Raw genomic sequence first — 22,384 nt, forward strand, 5'->3', positions numbered from 1 at the left:
AAAAAAATCCAAATCTAAATTCATGCTTATCCGATCACCACGATTATAAACTTCCTCATGAATAAAGTTTAAATTAAAAGAAAAAGTTGTACCCAATATTGGGTAAAAAAGTTAGCATGCATGTTGGTTGGATAAAACAGATATTTTGTAAATTTTACGCAATGTTGCGTGGAAATAGCCCAATATGGGGTTAAAAAAACCCAGGAAACATGCATGTTCCCGTTTTACCCATGATTGGGTTATTGGGTAAAATTTTATCTCAGTGTTTTAGCGTGAAGCCTTTAAAACAATTTCCCTGACCTACTCTCGCTTTCACTTGGACACAACACCGTAAAAGCTTCCATGTTCTAAAGGTTTTTGCTGAAAATGTTCAAAATGAGAGATTTATGAGACTCTGGCGGTCACGGGTAATTAGAACGAACCACCGCAGTACGGAAAAACACCGCCCACTTTCCATTGTGACGTTTAATTGAGTGTCGATGGAAGCCAACAAGGTGGAATCTAACTATGAAGCAAGCATCAATAATAAAACCACACAGATTTGTGACACTTGTTTAGAGATATAGCTCACTCGAAAATTAAAACTTAGCCCCCAAAATGGATAGACAACAAAACACAACACATGAGATAATGCCTATAAAAATATAATTTCAGACGGTCCTATACTCACTTAAAAAACACTTATTTTTATATTCCCGTTGTAAAGAACCAAAAGGAAAGTATTAACAATATCAAATCGGCCCAGAGTGGCGGTACATGCATGGGACAGGGCGACTGTCCCTATTAATTTTCAAGTAGTGAAATAAAAAAAATAAAAAAAGGAGAAAAAAAAGAAGAAAGAAAAGGGCAGAGAGATGGAATTAAGAACACCCCCCTCCCCTATTAAATACCACGGCCATGTCCATGAACAGGTCGAGAGACTGGACTACTTCGCTGGCATCATGTGGAAATAAATGTCTTCACCTTGGCACATTTTCGTTGCGGCCTCGAACCCAAAGTGGTATAGCGCCATCTAGTGACCAGGCCTGGTCATTGTTATATCTGCTATGATCACTTATGTTGTAATTTATAATTTAAAAGCATACGCACATTGCCTCAACCAAGGTAAGTCCTTGCCTCAAGCCCCCAACCTATCACAAGAGCAAGGAATAAAACGATACGTAAACAAATCAGCACATATAGGCTTGATACCTTTTTACACGTCTTCCTGTTTGTTTTGGTCAAATTGACAAAGTAATGTTCTGACCGTTCATGTTCCAGTCAGCCCAGTAGTCAGGACACTCAATCGATTCGATTAAAAGGAAAAATTAACAAGAAATTAATAAGATTTTATTCTTCTTTTATCCATTAGTAGGCCCTACAAATACATTTTGTGCAGATAAATCCGTATAGTATCTTATAAACTTTTGTTGAGAAAATAAAATGAAAACAGTAAGGGTATAGTATTCCATTCGTGAAATTTGTAATAAAAAAAATTATGAATAAAGAATATTGATTGCCCCGAAAAAATTGTTTGTTTTTCCTTTTTGAACTTGAAAAAAAAATAGTTTCTGACAATTGTTTGTCGCTTTCGGGTCAATGGAACTAGAAGGAAGAAATAAAAATCTGAAAAAAAGATGTGTGACTGAATTTACAATACCTAAAGTTCACCCTGTCTATCTCTGACCATGCTAATCATGGTGCAACAGTTTACACGCATGTCACCAATTGATTGGTGACATAACGTCTTCTCCTAACCTGTTTTGTTTTCTATTTGTATTTTTTTTTATCATGAATCATTCATTTTTTTGTTCCATGAAAAATGATTGGCCTCTGATCCAAAGTGTGGGATTATAATTGCTACAACTTGTTTGTTTCGAATTGTTACGAATAAAATTTCGTACAACAGAGTAGAAACAGAAAAAAAAGGCAATGAAGACAAAGTATGCGCAATTTCGTATTTTTTCATCCGATTTTGATAAAACATTGTTGTGTTGCTTTTCATATTTATTAAGTTTATCAAAATCATATCCACCCTTTTATAACCCTCAATATGATAACAAATTCGTGATATTGAAACTTAAAAACATTTTTTTTCACTACTTCCAGACCCTATACCTGCCTCCCATATCCAACGATGTTCTATGCCCATGTCCTGCTCAACTTTCTGCTTTAGCGCCATCTGTGTTCAAATTTAGCAACAACTTTTATTGTCGATTCATTTCAACTCACTTGTCAGACCCACACGTGCAAAAATTAGTGTGTGAGAAATTGACGATTCAAACGTTCACTAAAATTGTAGTAAATGATGTCTGCACCGACAAACGAAATAAAGAAAGTGGTTGTCCATCCACTAGTGCTTCTCAGTGTTGTTGATCACTTCAACAGGATACGAAATCAAAGGAGAGTCGTCGGCGTTTTGCTGGGATCGTGGAGACAGGGAGTGCTTGACATTGCAAATTGTTTCGCAGGTAAAACATGAATCACATTGATTGAAACATAAGATCTAAGGGCCTAGCTTGTTCTAGGAGAACTAACGTTAGACCTTTATTATCGTATAATGTAGAATTATTTTAGGAAATTACAAAGAATATGTAGAGTGGGTTGATGATGATGGGGTGTCCAAACAAACTACGCAGACATTTAAATATTCAACATCAGTCATCAGGCTTAAGTTAAAATTTTTCACAAATTCTCAATTTATCCCAAACGAATAGACCTTATCTCAAATAATAGCTACCAAAATGAAGGCAAGATCATAAACTATAAAATCATTGATGAAATTGTAAAGTAGGTGAAGGGGTTTAATACGCCGCTATCCCGATCTTAAAATTTTACTCCTATCGACGATCTGCGCGCTGTGCTGGAATTCCGTTCTGAAAAGTGTGATCAAACTTCGCGGACCAAAGCTTTTGTGGAGATTTAAACAAAAACACAAGCTCAAAAGTTGAGATGTTTATAGCAGATTGACAGCAAAATGCTATAGAATCGGTCTGTACTACATCATTACATGCTTTATGATATCTGCTTGCAAACTGAAGATATCATGTCATGATCGTGATTCTTGCTGAGAAATTCAGATTTCTTCGGAACGGGCGCTAGTGGTGACAAATTGGCCGATCTTTTGTCAATATTTTCATAAATACTGAACTCATTCTAAAGAAATTTACGCTAGCTCTACTAAATTTAGGTGGTTTTTACTTTAATGATGTCAGATTTTAAAGATATTGAATATTTTTTTTAGATAATGACCGTCCGCGAAATATGGACACGCGCAAAGGTTGGACTCACTGCCATACACCATACATGTAGACACTTTTGCATATCACAAATTACAAAAGCAAGTTGGAATTTTATTTTTGGTCCAATTGAATTTCATGTTATACAGATTCAATTCAATATGGACTATGGAAGTACCCCCAATCTGTACAGTACCCATTGTCTGCAGCGCATACGCATATCTGTGTAAGAAGACGCGCAATGACCACAAATTTTACACCTGCAATACATATTCCAGACAGATAATCAGTAAAAAATCTGACTAAAAATGGTGAAAAAAATATTGAAATTTCAGGCATTTCATGTGAGTGATATGATGGCCTCAAAATGCAGCCTTTTTCCCCTCAAAATCTCTGAACCATGTGTAAAGTGAATGGGTGCGCAGACAGACATGGAGCACCATTGCATTTTTTGTTCAATCTGAAAATGAGATTTTGAGCACAATTATATTATAAGAATATAAGGAACATTATCAACTGATTTTTTTGTGGAATAAAAATAAATTTATGTTTAATCATGAGGTAACTTTTTAGGTGCGCAGACATGGGGCCTCTCTTCATACTCATCACCAGTAACATACATGATGTATCATATGTAATCATAACTGATATCAGATAATGAGTGTTGTGAATGTCACTGGCATATAAATATAAGCAAGGACATATTGACTGGAAATTTTTTGCCCGACACCTTGACACGGACTTGTCTTCTCAGTTATGCCCACAATCAGTGAAGGATAATTTGTGGTTAAAGGGGAATGAAACCTTTGGAACAAATAGGCTTGTGTAAAGACAGAATAATAAAAAAATAAGAATAAAGAAAGTTTGAGAAAAATCTGACAAATAATGAGAAAGTTATGAGCATTTGAATATTGCAATCATTAATGCTATGGAGATCCTCCCATTGGCAATGCGACAAGGATGTGTGATGTCACTGGTGAACAACTTTCCCTTTTGTGGACTATAAAATACCCTCAAAATGTCTCTTTTTGCTTTTTCTTATGATGATACAAACTCTCTATCCATGATGTATTCTAAAAAAATATGTATTACATGCCCTCATGTAGAAAGAACACATGATCTATGAATAGATGTGATAAAAGAGGCAATTAAAGTGAAATATATACTAAAGTAATGGGGAGAGTTGTTCACAAGTGACATCACACATCTTTGTCGCATTGCCAATTTGCTATCTCCATAGCATTAGTGATCACAATATTCAAATGCTCATAACTTTCTCATTATTTGTCCGATTTTTCTCAAACTTTTGTTGATCTGTTTCTTTGATTTTTCTGTTTTCACACAAGCTATCTTGTTCCAATGGTTTCATTCTCCTTTAAGGATGTGAAAAAATATAGGTTTTTAGCGCTAAATCAAAGAATTTTACAATAATAAACCATGAAATTGAAGTGCATGTACTTATCTTGACGTATTCAAATATTTAATATGAGACATGTGAAATATTCAAGTTATGAAATTATTAGAAGAGAAATAAAATGTTGGATTGCTAAAAAATGAGGGGTATCTGCAAACTGGATGCATAGTTTATTATGTGATGATTATGACATGCCAACATGTTTTGTTTTGTTTTCTTTTTATAGATATCCAGTCTTTAGGCTAGCCAACATAGTGCCTACTGGTGATTGATACATGTAAGGTATAGGAAACGATAAAGAGAATAGATAGGCCTATACAATATGAATCACCAAGAATATACCTAAACAGTCGCTATTGATAACAAGTTCAATTATCTTTTTTTATCTCTCTCTCTCCTTTTCAGTTCCATTTGATGAAGATGACAAAGATGCTTCTGTTTGGTTCTTGGATCACGATTATCTTGAGAACATGTACACAATGTTCAAGAAAGTCAATGGTAAGCTGGTCATTTTATTTCAAGACGAGTCATATAGCAATCTTATTTGAATAAGCCTTTTCATTTCAGTAGGCAGGATGAATATATTTTCAAGTTAAATTGCATCATTTCGATGCGGACTGGCATTTATTTTTAATGTTTATTATATGTAAACACTTATATAATGAAGTATGGAGAGCAGACTATATGCTGATTATTATCATTGGTAATGAAAATACATGTTCCACAGAGCAGCAGTGGAGCCAACAATCATGAAAGAAAAATACCTGTTCTGGTAACTATTTTCAAAATGAGTTTAACTGACAGAATCCAATCAAATGACCACCCTAGTGTCTGTCTGCATAAATAAAAAAATAAAAAATATGCCAAAAGATTCTGGAAGAGATTGTGTAAGAAAACAACAAGCATGAAATCGCCAGGCTTGTTTTCCAAGGAACAACTATACACTGTAAGTGATCTTCATTGTGATCGGTTTCCAGCTAAGATTTCATGATTTCACAAAATTCAGTTCAACTAAAAGATCTAGATCTACAATGATGAACGGTAGTGACATTTAATCTTGGTTTTCATATGAAATCAGTGTTTACTTCATCTACTTTCATTTATTTTTATACATAACATGGCCCCGTTTCACAGAGACTTGTTATAATAACAAATGCATAATTTTTATAACAAATTTATCACCAGCCAATCAGAATGAAGGATTTCAGTAGCTTTTAACTGTTATTGCAAATTTGTTATTGTAGCAAGTTTTATGAAACGGCCCAGATCTACTGTACATCATTGTTGCTTCATTCAAATCCACTCCTTAAAGACGAGCGATTGTTGTGATCAGAAGTTAAACCTACTGCATCTCAATAATTACTGATGATTTCTCGTCACATGTAGTTGTATTGTGGCCCGGTGGATTAGTCTTTGGACTTTGAAGCAGAGGGTTGTGGGCTCGAATCCCAGCCATGGCATAATTTCCTTGGGCAAGAAATCTATCCACATTGTGCTGCACTCGACCCAGGTGAGGTAAAATGGGTACCTGGCAGGAATTTATTCCTTGGACATGCCACCGCGCTGTAAAAGGCTGCGGGGCTAAAGCCAGGGTAATAATATCCAATTAAGCACATAGGGACGCATTTGGCAGTGATATGCGCTATATAAGCATGTTGGTATTATTATTATTGATGTGTATTTCTAGGTTTGTTTCCTGCTTTCATTTATTATTTTCTATGTTTTCATATTGTCCAATCTAGCAAGGGAAAAGATAGTGGGGTGGTACCACACAGGACCAAAACTTCATCAGAATGACATTGCAATCAATGAACTCATCAGGAAATACTGCCCAAACTCTGTAAGTATCTCTTTATTCTGTAAATTGGTAAGGTTGCATGGTATTGAGGAAATTGATTGTCACCAGTTGCAATATGATGAGCTGATGTATCAGACTCCATGAATAATTCTGGTTCAATCTTACAAAATATTACATATCTTTCTTCAGCTATAACTAATTTGTAAAGCAGGTTCAATCAGAGGGTAAAGTTGGTCAGGGTCACATTTGTTATGACCATTTTGATCCATGTATGTTGGATTAGGGTAGTAGGGATATTATCTTGATTGGTCATTTATCAATGATGTACATCTTTTTGTTAATGCTTTGCAGATCACTATTCATCAACATAGTTTTAAAAAAATTCTCTGGATTAATAACTCTATATAACCAACTGAACTATTGTTCTACTTTATAAATCTGATATCAATTACTGTATTGTGAATTTCAAGTGTTAGGCAATTGTGTGTTCATAAATTTTACTCCCCCGCCCTCGCCCCCTTGTAATTAATTTCATTCCTCTCATAATTTGTTGCAAACTGAAAATCATTGGCCAATGTAACTTCTGTGGGTTAACTGAACATGTTATTTTGAACTCTGAATATATCTACAGAGTGTGATTATAATTCCTATGTTGATCATTATTTTCATCCTCTTCTGATAGGTATTATGTATCATTGATGCAAAACCTAAAGAACTGGGATTGCCAACAGAAGCGTACTATGCAGTAGAAGAAGTACACGATGTAAGTATAAACAAAGAAAAATAATATGCATTAGTATTTTTTTCCCCTTCCCAAAGAATATGCCCTAAAGATCACACCATTTTTTTTTTGCATCTACCTGAAATTAATGTTCTTTATTAAAATGAATGTGATGGGTTAGGGTTATTCACTGTGACATACAATAAGAAATCTATGCATTTACACTTGAACATGATTTTCCAATTTGCCTCATAGTTCCATGTATACTTCAGGCTTAAAACGTTGGCAGTGGCCCAAACTTAAACATCCTTTAGTGGAAATGATAATTTATGAATTAAAAAACTGAATTAAGACACAACTAAATACCACCTCCCCCCCCCCCCCCCCCCGAAAGAAAAAAAAACGACAAAATGAAACACCCAATTGGACGGTAAATTGAAATGACAGACAAAAGAAAAAAAAAAATCATTGTTATTATTGTGCATCGGTAAAACTAGTGAGCATGCAGTAACCATGGAAACTAGTCTAAACCCAGTTCGTATGCTCACAAAACCTACAAATGCAATTACGTTATTTTGGATCCTCATCCTTTTCTCCCTGAAAAAAATCAAAAATTTATACAAAAATATAAATGAAATTGAATATGTTGTTCAATAGAATTACACAAATTAGATTTTCCGAAGTACATTAGAGTAGATAAACCAACATAAATAGACTTATACTCCTTAAACCTAATTTTCTCCTGATGATTTAGGATGGGACACCAACGAGTAAAACGTTTGAACACATCCCAAGTGAGATGGGTGCGGAGGAAGCAGAAGAAGTAGGAGTAGAACATCTACTTAGGTAAGATTACAGCATTGAACAATTACATATAGCAGTCATTCACTTTTTTTCAATTCATTCCTTTCACTCGATAAAAAATAATGTATAAAAGTGAGAACTTACATAATGGCAAGAAAGAACAACAATACAAGGTACAAGTGTAGAGAAAATGGTAATACAGTAAAATAATGTACAAAACAATCTTTGAGTGCAGACTGGCATTAAAGATAAATTCCAGTATTGGTAACGATCTCAAAATGACTTTTTACAGAATCTAATATAATGACCACCCAAGAGTCTGTTTGTATGAATAAAAAATATGTGCCAAAGGATTCTGGAAGAAATTGTGTAATTGCTGAGAAATAAGCAAAATAAGCGCGGATTCGGTCACTTCTGTCGGGTCTTTATTCCAGCAATAATAATACACTGTCCCACATGTGCCTATCTATGTTGGTGATCTTCAGTGTGAACATTTTTCAGCATAGATTTCAAGATTTCACAAAGTTCAGTTAATGTAACTTTATCAGATCTAGATCCTCGATGATATACTGACAATTAAGCCTGGTTTTACAGACTTTCTCATGAAATCAGTGTTTACTGCAACTACTGGAATTTCTCTTTAAAGATCAGATGGATTTTAGTAGTTCCAGCCCAGTAAAGAACGAACAAGGACAGAATGAAAAATAAAACATACAATGATACAAACATGCTAGGGGGGGAAACAATCATTGATAAAGTGTTAATGAAGTGTTTGCCTTTCTGGAAGAATGATAGAAAACAAGAAAAGGACTACAGAAAATTCAACAGGTGAAGTTAGTGAAGAATTTCTGTAATCATTTTCTTATAAAATATGTCTTCAAAAGTTTTTTCTTAAAATTTTAAGAAATTAGATTTACATGTACTCCTGTTTGTATTTATTTGTTTATACTGTAGTGATATAATTTGAGGTTGTACTCCTGGGTTCCGTTACACAAAGGTTAGCGGTTGATCGTACACTTGATTTTCACGATTAATTGTACATTGTAGTCTATGTAATCAAATCTTATAGTACACAGCTCCTCGTCATAATATTAAAGGTTACCAAAAAATTTCTGTAGAATCTGATTTTTTGTGCTATTTCCCCTATTTTGAGGGTGCTGAACATGAATCTGCTTGTTGCCAAATTTATAAATGCCGTCTTTGACCGTTGCCATGGCAACGGATTAATTTCTCAAAAATAGCATGTGTACCCCTGTTAATGGTAAACATGATAAAAATTAGCAACTAGATTAAAATCAAGGTTCCGATTAAATACAAATGAAATTAAGAAATATTTACGATCATCAAAATAGTTCCAACTGGCCCGTTGCCATGGTAACGGCTCATTTTTCTTCCAGAAAAGTAAAAAGTTGATTTATAGTTGTAGAATCTGTTTTTTTTTTTGTTTCATTTTCCATGCGTATACGGTGTTAAACATAGGAGTGATTTTTGCTAAATGTATAAATACACTCTCATTACATTGCCATGGCAACCAAATAATACCTCATTTGGTAAAAAAGGAATAACATGGTAAAAAAGATAATGGCGAGAAATGTAACAAAAGGGACCTAATCTACATGCGTTGGGTTTTTTCCCAATCATTTAGAACAAAAACTACAGTAAGTATTCTGCAGGAGTTTATTGGAATGATAGGAATTGATGTTGCCTTGACAATGTTTGAATTTAAAGATAAATAGGAATATTGTAAATTGGCCGTTGCCATGGTAACAGCTTATTTTTCTCAGAAAAGTATCCATTTGATAGAAAATATTGCAGAATCTGAATTTTCTTTCATTTCCTCTAATTACAAGATGCTATATCTATATATGCTTGTTGCTAAATGTATAAATACCATCTCAAGCCATTGCCATGGCAACCGAATAATATGGGGGAGATAATAATGGAAAATACCATAAAAATCACAATCTACTTGCGTAAATTTTGAACCATTCGTTTAATATTGAACAAAACATGCGGTAAGTGGTCTGCATGAGTTCAATTGAAACAAAATAATTACTGTTGCCTTGGTAAGACTTGCATTTAATATAAATATGAATGCAACCCCCCCCTTGCCATGGTAACAGCTGATTTTTCTCAAAAAATACAAAGTTGATAAAAACTTCTGATTTTCGTTTCATTTCCCCTAATGTTAGGGTGCTCAACATCCATATGCTTGTTAATGTAAAAATACTCCCTCGGGCCATTTTCAATTTATAATAAAGTCCAATCGACATAATCATTATCATTAATCATAAAGTTCAAGTTTCAGGTCATATGATCAAGGTCTTAGGTCTTTTACGATCGCCAAGATTTGGCCATGTTGTATTATCATCACTGAATCTCATCAAGTTTCTGATAAGGCAAAACTTTGAGAGTGCATATAGGTATTCAACTATCACTGATCATTGTGCAGGAGTTTCAGGTTTAAGTTCTAGTCAATGAACTTTGACTGTACTGTGGTATCAACATCAAAAACTTTACTTAGGTTTATTAATTTTCAAGTTAATTATATATCATGTCACAAGGTGAAGGTTAAGGGTCTTTTGAGGTAAAAAAAAACTTCTCAGGATTCTATTATTAAATGAATGGGTTTTTCATGAAAGTCCCACATTGAGTCTACATTAAAACATGGAAGAATTTTACCTTGTATCCTCAAAAGGTCAGTTGTATCTAATAGAAGGCCAGGATTATGTCAATTTGCCAAATAAACTTTAGAGTTATAATTATTATCTTTAACAGCTTTCTATTAAAGGTCAAATCCAACCCCGATAAATGTTGATTTGAATAAATAAAGAAAAATCATACTAGCATAACGCTGAAAATTTCATGTAAAAGAAGAAAGTTGTGGCATTTTAAATTTTGCTTATTTTTCACATAACAGTGATATGCACAACTCAGTAATACGCAAATGAGACAGTCGATGATGTCCCTCACTATTTCTTTTGTTTTTATTGTTTTAATTATACAATATTTCATTTTATACAGATTTGACAATAAGGGCCAACTTGACTGAACCATATAGTATTAAACAATGCTAATTACATGTGTTCATGGAGGAATAAAACTTTGTATTAGACATGAGAATGAGGAGAAAAATAGGAAAAATTCATATTTCACATAATAAAATGCAAAAGACATAGTGAGTGGATGACATCATCAGTCTTCTTATTTGCATACCGACCAGAAAATGCCAGTATCTGTTTTTTTGTGAAATTAAGCGAAAATATAACTTTCATGTTTTACATCCGATTTTGATGAAATTTTCAGTGTTGTGTTTGTTGGATTTTTCTCTTTTTATTAAACTTAATTTTGTGTTGGGGTGGACTTGTCCTTTAAAATGAATACATACATTTTAACATTTATACCAAGTTCTTCATGTAAACATGCTCAAAGCACTCTCCAATATACATGTAGCTTTACATTGTGGGGGCGTCGTGGTCTAGTGGTTAAGCCTCTTTCTTTCAATCTGAGGGACATGGGTTCGATTCCCAGCCGGGGTGTTTTCCTTTTAAAAGCAAGAAAATTATCCATATTGTACTGCAACCCAGGTGAGGTAAATGGATACTTGAAGGAAGTTGTGAGCACCGGATGCGGTAGACTAGCTTAACCAGGGTAATATAGTAGCACTATACAAATCCTAGGCTATATTATTTCATTTATTATTATAAAAATGAATAATTCTACTCTTCAAGTGCTTATAATATATTAAATGGGTGTTATACATAAAATTCAAAAAAAATAATTGTACAGAAGGACATGAACTGATTTTGAATACTGGGACCAGTGAAACTTGTGCACTGTTTACCCAAGTTGGGGATAGAAAAGGGTATGGAAAAAACCCAGCATGAAATGTATTGTGGTGTCATCCCTGGCATCCCTGTGGAATATTCTTCCTTGATGATTTCTTCAGCAGCTCTAAAAATGTGTCGGAATGAGTAGGGAGTGCAGGGAGGTTCTGAAGATATGTATCCAGATCTATGGAAAACTGCTCACAGTTTACTTTCTTCAGGTTGAAAAGTCTGCAGGAGGGAACTTTGCGAGGAGTGATGTTTACCACGACATCAGGCAATTTGCAACATTGATATTTATCATATGAAATTAAATTGATTAACCACTATCAAAGCAACAGCAACAAGCATATCAATGTCTAGCAACCTACATGTATACTTTGGCGGAAATGAAAGAATAATCGGACATATCTTTATTAAAATTTGTTATTTTCTGGTGTAAATGAAGCCATTACCATGACAATAGGCCATTTGCATCATTGATATTTATTAATAAAATCAAGCGTTGCTAAGGAAATATCCATTTTATCATTCTAATTAATTAATGCAGAATACTTACCGGAATTTTGCTTTAAAAATTAAATTAATGGGTCAAGCCTTTCGCATGTAGATTAGTTCGTTTTTACTGTACATCCACCATTACCTTTTTCAACAGGTTATTTTTTACCAAATAAGTTGGTATTTGGTTGCCATGGCAATGGTCTGAGATGGTACTTACATAATTACCAACAAGCATATTAATTTTTAGCAACCGAAACTTAGTGGAAATTAAAGGATAAAAAGTGACTCTACATGATTTTATCAAAATTTGTACTTTTCTGAGAAAAATAAGATGTTACCATGGCAACGGGCCATTTGCAACATTGATATATATCTTTAAATTCAAGCATTGTCAAGGCAACATCAATTCCTATCATTCCAATAATCTCATGCATAACACTTATGTAGTTTTTGTTCTAAATGAGTGGGAAAACCCCAACACATGTAGATTAAGTAGCTTTTATTGTCTTTCCTGCCATTATCTTTTTTTTCCATGTTATCATCTTTTTTTACCAAATTAGGTATTATTTGGTTACCATGGCAACGGAATGAAAGTGTATTTATACATTTAGCAAAATCACTCCCTATGTTTAACACCCTAATCGCAGGGAAAATGAAACAAAAAACAGATTATACAACTTTAAATATTTTTTTTACTTTTCTGGAGGAAAAATGAGCCGTTACCATGGCAACAGGCTAATTGGAACTATTTTGATGATCTTAAATATTTCTGAATTTTATTTGTATTTAATCGGAACCTTGAATTCAATCTCTTGGCTAATTAATATCATGTTTATCTACCAATTACATGGGAATACATGTTATTTTTGAGAAATTAATCGGTTGCCATGGCAACGGTCGAAGTCGGCATTTATAAATTTGGCAACAAGCAGATTCGTATTCAGCACCCTAAAAATAGGAGAAATAGCACAAAAAATCAGATTCTACAGAAAATTTTTGGAATTCTTACTACTTGCCGCCTACTATTAGAAGAGAATTTTATGATCAGTCTAAGCTTTCTGTTATTGGCTCCTGATAGTTTTGAAGAAAGTGAATCAACAGGGTGATATCTTGTTGAATGATAGATATCATGCCATGTCTATGTAAACTGAATGATTGAGGTCGCTTCCAAACAACGAGTTTACCTAAGAATGACATTCATAATGGCATTTAAAGTCAAAACATGTTAATTGCAGATTTTCAATTATACCTAAGTTATGCTAAATTATGAAAAGAATTATGCTCGAGTAATCAAGCATAGTTCTTGTGATTGATTGTAAACCAAGCATAATTTTACGTTGTATTTTAGGTTACACAGTATTACGCACATAAATTAAGAGTTGATATGTGTTCAATTGCAACTCAATTTTCTTACAATGTCTGATAGGAAATCGGATTATTATTGTATGATGTCTTTACATCCATGACCATATTCTAAATCATTATTGTTCTTTGTTTCGCTGTAGGGATATCAAAGACACAAGCGTCGGTACATTATCTCAGAGGATTACAGCTCAGCTGTTAGGTTTGAAAGGTTTACAATCACAGATTCAACACATCAGTGGTTACTTACAGAAGGTTGCGGCAGGAGAATTACCCATCAACCACACCATCATTTATCAATTACAGGTCGGTAGTGTTTGAGGAATATCAAGAAAATATTGAATAAATGTAGTATTAGCTTGCAAACTTGTAAATCTGAAACGCATGAAGCATGTAGACATTGTAGACATTAAAATAAGTAATGTTAATCTGGGTATCGCGAATTTGGTGCCAAAGATGCGCGAGACTCATAAAATCACAAAAAAATCACACCAAAAAATGACCAGGGGACTGAATACCACCCCCCCCACCCCCGGATTAAAGTGAATTTACTGTGCTGGCATGGCTGGCTTCACTCTTCCCCATCTCATGGCGTCCCCTCTTCCGTAAACACCAATGTATTTGTTTTGTCTTGGCAAGTCCAAAGACGGTTAATACTAGTGTGTAGCAACTTGTCTCTGTTGGTAAATTAAATTAAAACTTTGTTCCTCTATGCAAATCAGTTCAATGATGGCATTCTGTGCCATTATCACACACAGCGCAAATATTTCCAATAATAATAATAGCCAATTTTCATGTAGAGCTTTTAGCAGAATGGCTGAAAGCGTGTTACAGCATATTATTACCCGGTCATTGGATTCATTTCAGTCCTGCACAAAAAGTGTGCAATTTCCACTCCCTAGGGAGAATTCCTTGCATTCATCGCAGCCTCAATATAGCGCTGGCAAATTCAAACATACAATATCTTTCGCATCCTACCGGGTACCCATTTAGCACCTCGGTCGAGAGTGGCAAATTGTGTCGCCAAAGGACGCTAGACCGCATTGGGATTCGAACTCATGACCCTCTAGTGATAAAGCATATGATTACCTTCGAGATGCTATAGGAGCACCATCAGTGAACTTCTTTGTGTAGAGTTCTAATTATTTGCACTACATATATGATGTTGGATGTCACCAAGACCAGAATTTTAAATTCACAATTCTCTCTCTATCCACCTCCCTGTTACCCCAAGGATGTATTCAACCTACTACCCGATGTGAACCTGAGCGACTTTGTCAAATCCCTGACCACCAAGACCAACGACCAGATGCTCGTGGTCTACCTCGCCTCCCTCATCCGCTCCATCCTCGCCCTTCACAACCTCATCAACAACAAGATTCAAAACAGAGACCTTGAGAAGCAAGAAGGCAAGAAGAAGGAAGAGAAGAAGGATGAAAAGAAGGATGACAAAGAGAAAAAGGATGATAAGGAGAAGAAGGATGATAAGGACGACAAGAGCAAAGATAAGAAGGATTCCAAGTCGAAGGATAAAAAGTAGACTATGGGGTGATGAATATCACATGGACTTGAATAGCAGGCTCTTTGATGGAGCATCAGCAAGAAATGTTCAGATGAAGATTTTCTTATCATGGACAGCTTGGATATGTGATCAAGATTTGATGGATGCCTGGAAACATGTTACAATTAGAATTTATTTAATTTCCCTTTTAAAGCCAAACTTATTTCGAATTGAAAACAAAATTGTAAAATCAAAGATTGCTCCTGCATGGAAGATGAAACGCTTGTTTTAATTTTGTTTCTATTCGAGGAATAACCCCCTTATCAGTTGGTAAATTTGATGAGTATGCAATATAATGGGGGGGGGGGTGTCGAACAAAAAATTAATCTAACTTTTGTATTGTCCAAGTCAAAGATATTTATATGTGCTAATGCATGCCGTTTGATTGAAGCTTGAATTTATACTCAAATAAGTAGAAAAAAATTACTATTTATTTTCAATTTGTAGGTTTTTAATTTCTACATTCCATTGCATCAAAATAGAAAACACAAACTTACAAGCCCGAATTCACAAAGGTGGTTTTAAAAACCCACGGTTGAATCCATGGTTTACCAGTATGCAGATTTCCTGTATAAATTACGCTTATTTAAGTGTGTTTTGGGCGCATGTACAAAAATGTCCAATGCTGATGCTCGCTTTTGTCACAGTGCACCAAATTGATGCCTGTTACCATGCTTAGAGTTAGATACACTAATTTATTCAGGAGTCCAATGTTTGAAGAGTGGAGTCATTAATTCAAAACAGTGGATTCTTGAATAAAATGGTGTGGATAACCATGGCAACAGGCGTCAATTTGGCGCACTGTGACAAAAGCGCGCATCAGCATTGGACATTTTTTAATATACGCACTATTTATACAGGAAATCTGCATAAACGGTGGGTTTTCAAAACCACCTTTGTGAATTCGAGCAAGAGAGTCTATGCAGTGAAAAGATAGTTGATTCCTGTTGATGCAGGGTGCTTGATACAAATCTATAGGAATTAACTTGCATTTGCAGTGCATAGTCCCTGTAAGACTCTTTGGTAATAATTATAATATTAAAGGTAGGTCCAGGTATGGTGCTCGAATTTGGGGCTCTCATTCATGAATAATACTTGATAACACATTTTTCATTAGGCAGATCTATGAACATAAACAACATAAGATTACCTTAATGCACTCGTGCATTGTCTCTTCAAAAATAACCTTCAAATGGCCATTCAGATATGTTCAGGATCCCCCCAATATTTGAAAGATTGTTTTATCTTTCTTCTTTCTTTTTTTTTTACTCAAATAGATTTTGTTTTTCTTCAATCATTGTTGAGATGTTCACTTCAAAATTGATATGCATAAATATCTGATTAATTAAGAGATAATCACCTCGGGTATGAAATGGCAGACAGTTTTTGTCTTTTATTTTATTTTTATTTTTTTTCTTTAAGGAAAGAAATAAGCCACATTGATAAAACTATCAATATACTTCCTTCAATGTTTGTTTTAATCACAATAAAAAGTTTTTTTATTACCATAATAACATTTAGACCCACAAAATCACAATCATAGTGCAAAGGAAGGGAAGGGATGTCTGTGTATCTGAATGTCTTGGTCATTCGTTTAGATTAAGTATGAAGAAAGTAAGGGTTGGCGTTATAAGCCTGACCAAGACATGTATTTATAGTACCGTTTGCTATTGTTCAATTTTTATGTCTTATGTCATTTATGTTTGTTTTGTTACAAAACAATAAAATTTCTCAAATGTACGTGTCCATTCTGGTGTCAAAGTATTGTGTATTGTTTGATATATAGAGGGTGACACGACATTTGCTCTGGAGACAATTGCTCTGGGTTTTATTTTGTCTAAGATACAGAGTTAAGCTGGCAATAGGGTTTTATTTTAGGTTTAGGTTAAGAATAGGGCATAGTGTTAAATCCAGTGTTGAAGTTTGTGATTCCATTAGTGTGTGGAATTCACAGCAGAGCAATTGTCGCCGGAGCAAATGTCATGGAACTGTATAGAATGCAGTAAATCGATGTTTAATGTTGCCTAATGCAGGTGAATTTGCACAAGTCTGATCTCTTTGGATTGTGTTTGACTTCAGGGGCCCGTTGCAGAAAGAGTTGTGTTTAAACACAAGTCAAAAAATCAATTGCAAGTCCAAAATACGCGCTGTTGATTGGTTGAAAATCAAGTTGCGCATGATTTTTAGAGTTGCGTTTGATTGCAACTCTTTCTGCAACGGGGCCCAGGACAAAGGTAATAATATTCTTTGATTTATGGGTCATTCAACTAATGGAAGGTCGACTTATGCAGATTCTACCGTATTAAAAAAAAATCTTTTTATATATATTTAAAAAAAAGTTCTTCCACAGAATTCATAGAAACGTAATGAAGAGACTCCAGGATTTTAGTCATTCCCTACATTTGAATATTTATGATTGATAATGTCACGCACCAAAAGCACACTATTTTCCCCTTTCACAGGTTCATATCTACCATAATATTTGATGCAGCCATTAATTAGCTTGGTTTTCTGTGTGGAATGAGGGCACGTTTGATATTGCCCTTCCTGTAGGCAAAATGGGGATTGGAGGGCAATTTGCCATTTCTTTTTTTATCAAACTGTTACAAAAACACCAGTGAATTCAGTAAATGTTAAAAAAGCCAGAAAAACAATATTTTTTTTCGATAATATCGGCTATGGTGCCTTTTACTTACCAAACTATATTTCAATCAACAAATTTTGCAGTTTTCCTGAATGTTAAGCTTAGAAAAGAAAAAAAAGAGGTTTTGTGAATGGCAATTATATTTAGTACAATGAAATTGCATTAAATTACTAAGGTGAGGTACGTATTAAAAGAGACAAATTGAGTAGAGAAATGAAAGAATATTATCGCCAATAATTTGGTATAGTTTTTGTCTCACCTGCGAAGCAAAGTGAGACTATAGGCGCCGCTTTTCCGACGACGGCGACGGCGTCAACATCAAATCTTAACCTGAGGTTAAAGTTTCGAAATGACGTCATAACTTAGAAAGTATATGGACCTGGTTAATAAAACTTGGCCATAAGGTTAATCAAGTATTACTGAACATCCTATCAGAGTTTCATGTCACATGACCAAGGTCAAAGGTCATTTAGGGTCAATAAACTTAGACCATGTTGGAGGAATCAACATCGAAATCTTAACCCGAGGTTAAGTTTTTGAAATGTCATCATAACTTAGAAAATATATGGACCTAGTTCATGAAACTTGGACATAAGGTTAATCAAGTATCACTGAACATCCTACATGAGGTTCATGTCACATGACCAAGGTCAAAGGTCATTTAGGGTCAATGAACTTTGGCCAAATTGGGGATATCTGTTGATTTCCCCTAACTTTGAAAGTTTATGGATCTGATTCATGAAACTTGGAAATAATAGTAATCAAGCATCACTGAAAATTTTGTGCAAGTTTGAGGTCTCATGATTAAGGTCAAAGGTCATTTAGGGTCAATGAACTTTGGCCGAATCGGGGGGTATCTGTTGAATTACCATCATAACTTTGAAAGTTTATTGGTCTAGTTCATTAAACTTGGACATTAGAGTAATCAAGTATCACTGAACATCCTGTGCGCATTTCAGGTCACATGGCCAAGGTCAAAGGTCAATGAACTTTGGCCGATTCAGGGGTATCTGTTGAATTGCAATCAAAACTTTAAAAAAAATTGGATCTGATTCATGAAACTTGTACATAAGAGTAATCAAGTATCACTGAACATCCTGTTCGAGTTTCAGGTCACATGATCAAGGTAAAAGGTCATGTAAGGTCAATGAACTTTGGCCATGTTGGGGTTTTTTGTTGAATAACCATCATATCTCTGTAAGTTTATTGGTCTAGTTCATAAAAAGTGGACATAAGAGTAACCATGTATCACTGAACATCTTGTGCGAGTTAGAGTAGTATTCAAAGTCAGCACTGCTGCTATATTGAACCGCGTGATGCAGGTGAGACGGCCAGAGGCATTCCACTTGTTTGTTTAATGTTATTGTTTATCTACTGTCTGTAGCATCTTATTCATATCTCCCCCTTGTAATTCATATCTTCATTCTAATCCCTCCTCTTCTCTCTCCCTTCCAAATCACTCTTTTTTCTGTCTCTTTTTCTCACGCCTCACCAAACTCCTCTTTTTACTTCTCTCTCTTTTTCTCTACTCTATTTCTCTCATCTTATGTATTTTCATCATTCACTTACTTTATCTCTCTCTCCAATTCCCTGATTTTCTCTAACTTTCAAATTTTCTTCCCACCCCCCCCCTTGCTCTCTCTCTTTGTTGTTCTTCATTTTCTCCCTTTTTTGGTACGACTTTACTCCAGTCATATAACATGAAATTATTTTCAAGCAATGTACCTTTCAATGCATGGATAAACATCTAACAATAATATGATCAACCATCTAACAATATTTTGGCCTTTTCAGGACCAACATATGCCCACAAAAGAGCACATAGTGTGAACCATGAAACCCTTACTCTCTTCTTGTTCGCCATGGAAACTTTCACAAGTTACAAGAATATTTCCTTACAAATTCTGATAAATAGTTTGGTAACTACATGTCTCTTAAGCGTGATGAATAGTGATTCATGTTCCAACATATCTACTCTGACTATTGGTAAACGCTCCTCTTAAACCATATATCATTCAACCCTTCCTATATTCAATGTTTCCTGCACTTCAACAACATGGAAAAAACCCGACTCGCTTTTATTAGGATATTTTATTAGTTTTTCATATATATTTTCTACATAATGCATTACTTATCACATTAAACAAAGCAAATTATTCTATAATTAAAAACTTTTACTGGTACATAAATATACATTTGTACTGAATTTCAAGATTTCAAATCTGTACATCTGTTTAAAAATATTGCACATGCATTCAAATTCAATACATGTACATGAGATCAATTTAAAAGGCAGGTAGGCCTATATCATAGTGATGAAAGGAGAAAAAAAGTATTGATTTACTTTTATATAATTCATAAAATATAGCTCTATATTTACAAGTAATCACACACAGCTAATGACATCAACTGTGTGGTTAGTTTGATGTCAATATGGCAATATCCAACTCTATATTCAAATTAAATTCTGAATAAATGAAACACTATCACACACCGTAGTCCATACAGGGGACTCGGCCGCTTGGTAAACTTGGTTGCCTAACATGGGCGGAAATCCCAGGGGGATCCCTACCCAAAATGGTAGGGGGACACAATATCAAATGTCCCCCTACTACTTTTTGTCTTTTATGATGGAAAGATATTCATTATTCAAAATCGAAATAAAACATGTATTTTGGGGTGATAACCTTTTTTTTTTGCATGTCAACTTTTCCAGCCCCCCCCCCCCCATACCTTTGGGGAGAGATTTCCACCTATGTTGCCTAACACAGTCTAGTTCAGTGACGGCTAAGACAGTGTATTATTTCAGTGTTGGAAGTACAGTTGGATTACCTTCCATCGCAAAGAAATAATCTGAACCTAACAAAATGGTCCAGGCCACATTACTGATAGCAAAACACTAAGCGAGACTTGTCCCCAAGACCAGTCTCATCATCATTTTGCTGCAGTGCTGATGTAAACATCCACCCAACAACAAAGGTCAACATCAACTAGAAATCATCCAATGGATGCTCGATAGTGTCACATGGCAGAATTAACCAAGGAGACCAATACGCTTTTCACACTGCACTTTTTGTCCTAAATTGGTGGGGCTAAGGGGGGTCTTAGCCCCACCAATTTCCGGGGTTAAGCTTAGCCCACTTCGTTTTCACACTACGTTTTAGCAAAGTGGGCTAGCACGGTAAATAGTACGGTACTATCTGGCCCTGCAAAAAAGCAGGGTTAGCCGGCTTATTGTGGTGCTAGCACCACAATTGCGGTGCTAAGAGATGCAGTGTGAAAACGAAACAGGGCTAAGGAAAGTGGGGCTAAGCATTAGCCAATCACAGAAGTCGAATTGCACGTTAATCACGCTCTGTTTGGTAAAACCATCAATATTCATGAGCTGAGGGATAGTCCGGGGTTAAGGCATTAACCACGGTTGAGCAGATAGTATGGGGTTAAGAAAGACAGTGTGAATCGAAAAAAAGATAGTATGGGGTTAAGGATAGTCCGGGGTTAAGGATAGTATGGGGTTAAGGAAATGCAATGTGAAAAGCAACAGATCATCAAATTGATTAAAAAAACAACATTGGCATTGTTTAGAAGTAGCTATATATGGACATAATTCTCGAAATATCTCTACCAAAGTGCAAAATAATTCTTTAATGCCACAGATGGAAAGTTAATGAATCAATCAAAAAATGCACATAGAATTGTATACCATCCTGAAGAGTCCACATTTCCATTGCCCTCAAGGTGAAATTGTCATTTCCATTTGCTTTCAAAAATCCTTTCAGTATTCAAGTCAATATAAGTCATTGTGACTTCCTATCCCCCTCATTTGCATGATGAATAATATAATGTCACTCCAAATTAAGTATAAAGCTAAGCTCCAACACACAAAACATATCTTGCAGATGAATCTACCACTCACTTACATGTTATATAAACTATAACCCAAACATACAAAGCCAATCAATCTTCTAATGACAAGAATATTTAGTATAAAGGCAAAATAAGCCAATTCATATTAGAGCAGGGTCTCTTTTTTTAAATGTCAAATTGGTCATCACAAAACATATAAGCATATATACACATGTCATTCTAAGTTCCTAACAATGATTTTGAGTATGTATTAAATTAAATGCTTTCACCAGAATTTTAAGCATTTCACTCCGCATTCTGGCGAAGCTGCAAAGTAAAATACTTATCCATCTTTGCTATCAAATTGCCATATTTGGCTAAAAGTATTTTGCTTACATCTCTGTCAACCACATTACGGGCTTTTGTGCAATTTTAGTGTACATCAGATGATGTACATATGCACAGTCACACATGCTGCGCACAGATGAATTAATTTTGCATTATTTGTTGTAGACATTGTTCTGTCACAAAGGTTATTAAAAAGTATTTTGCTTCCATCTAGCTTGATGAATAAAATAATTAGAAGTGATCTGCTAAGTAATGCAAAGAAAAAATGCAAAGTAAAATAAAAATGCATTAATTGAATACCAGCCCTGTTTCTAAAGCACTCTATACAAACTGTGGAATA

At 34.8% G+C, this 22,384-nt stretch overlaps 1 protein-coding gene across 1 annotated transcript; it reads left to right on the plus strand.

Annotated features, from left to right (window-relative positions):
- The first annotated feature begins 2,170 nt into the window (after window positions 1–2,170).
- Window positions 2,171–15,503, plus strand: LOC121407520 (26S proteasome non-ATPase regulatory subunit 7-like). Its single transcript, XM_041598647.1, has 7 exons — window positions 2,171–2,450; window positions 5,038–5,130; window positions 6,375–6,472; window positions 7,113–7,193; window positions 7,906–7,997; window positions 13,789–13,951; window positions 14,880–15,503. Exons 1-7 carry the CDS (start codon window positions 2,285–2,287, stop codon window positions 15,183–15,185), a joined length of 999 nt encoding a protein of 332 aa, XP_041454581.1. The 5' UTR covers window positions 2,171–2,284; the 3' UTR covers window positions 15,186–15,503.
- The last annotated feature ends 6,881 nt before the right edge of the window (window positions 15,504–22,384 follow it).

The sequence above is a fragment of the Lytechinus variegatus genome, chromosome 2, assembly GCF_018143015.1.
Source record: "Lytechinus variegatus isolate NC3 chromosome 2, Lvar_3.0, whole genome shotgun sequence".
In the NCBI taxonomy this organism is placed as follows: Eukaryota; Metazoa; Echinodermata; class Echinoidea; order Temnopleuroida; family Toxopneustidae; genus Lytechinus; species Lytechinus variegatus.

Excerpts from the sequence above, each read along its gene's own strand:
- LOC121407520 (XM_041598647.1), top strand. The coding sequence starts at position 2,285 with ATGATGTCTGCACCGACAAACGAAATAAAGAAAGTGGTTGTCCATCCA. Across the intron at positions 6,473-7,112 it reads GGAAATACTGCCCAAACTCT|GTATTATGTATCATTGATGC; the intron begins GTAAGTATCTCT and ends CTCTTCTGATAG. Across the intron at positions 7,998-13,788 it reads GGAGTAGAACATCTACTTAG|GGATATCAAAGACACAAGCG; the intron begins GTAAGATTACAG and ends GTTTCGCTGTAG.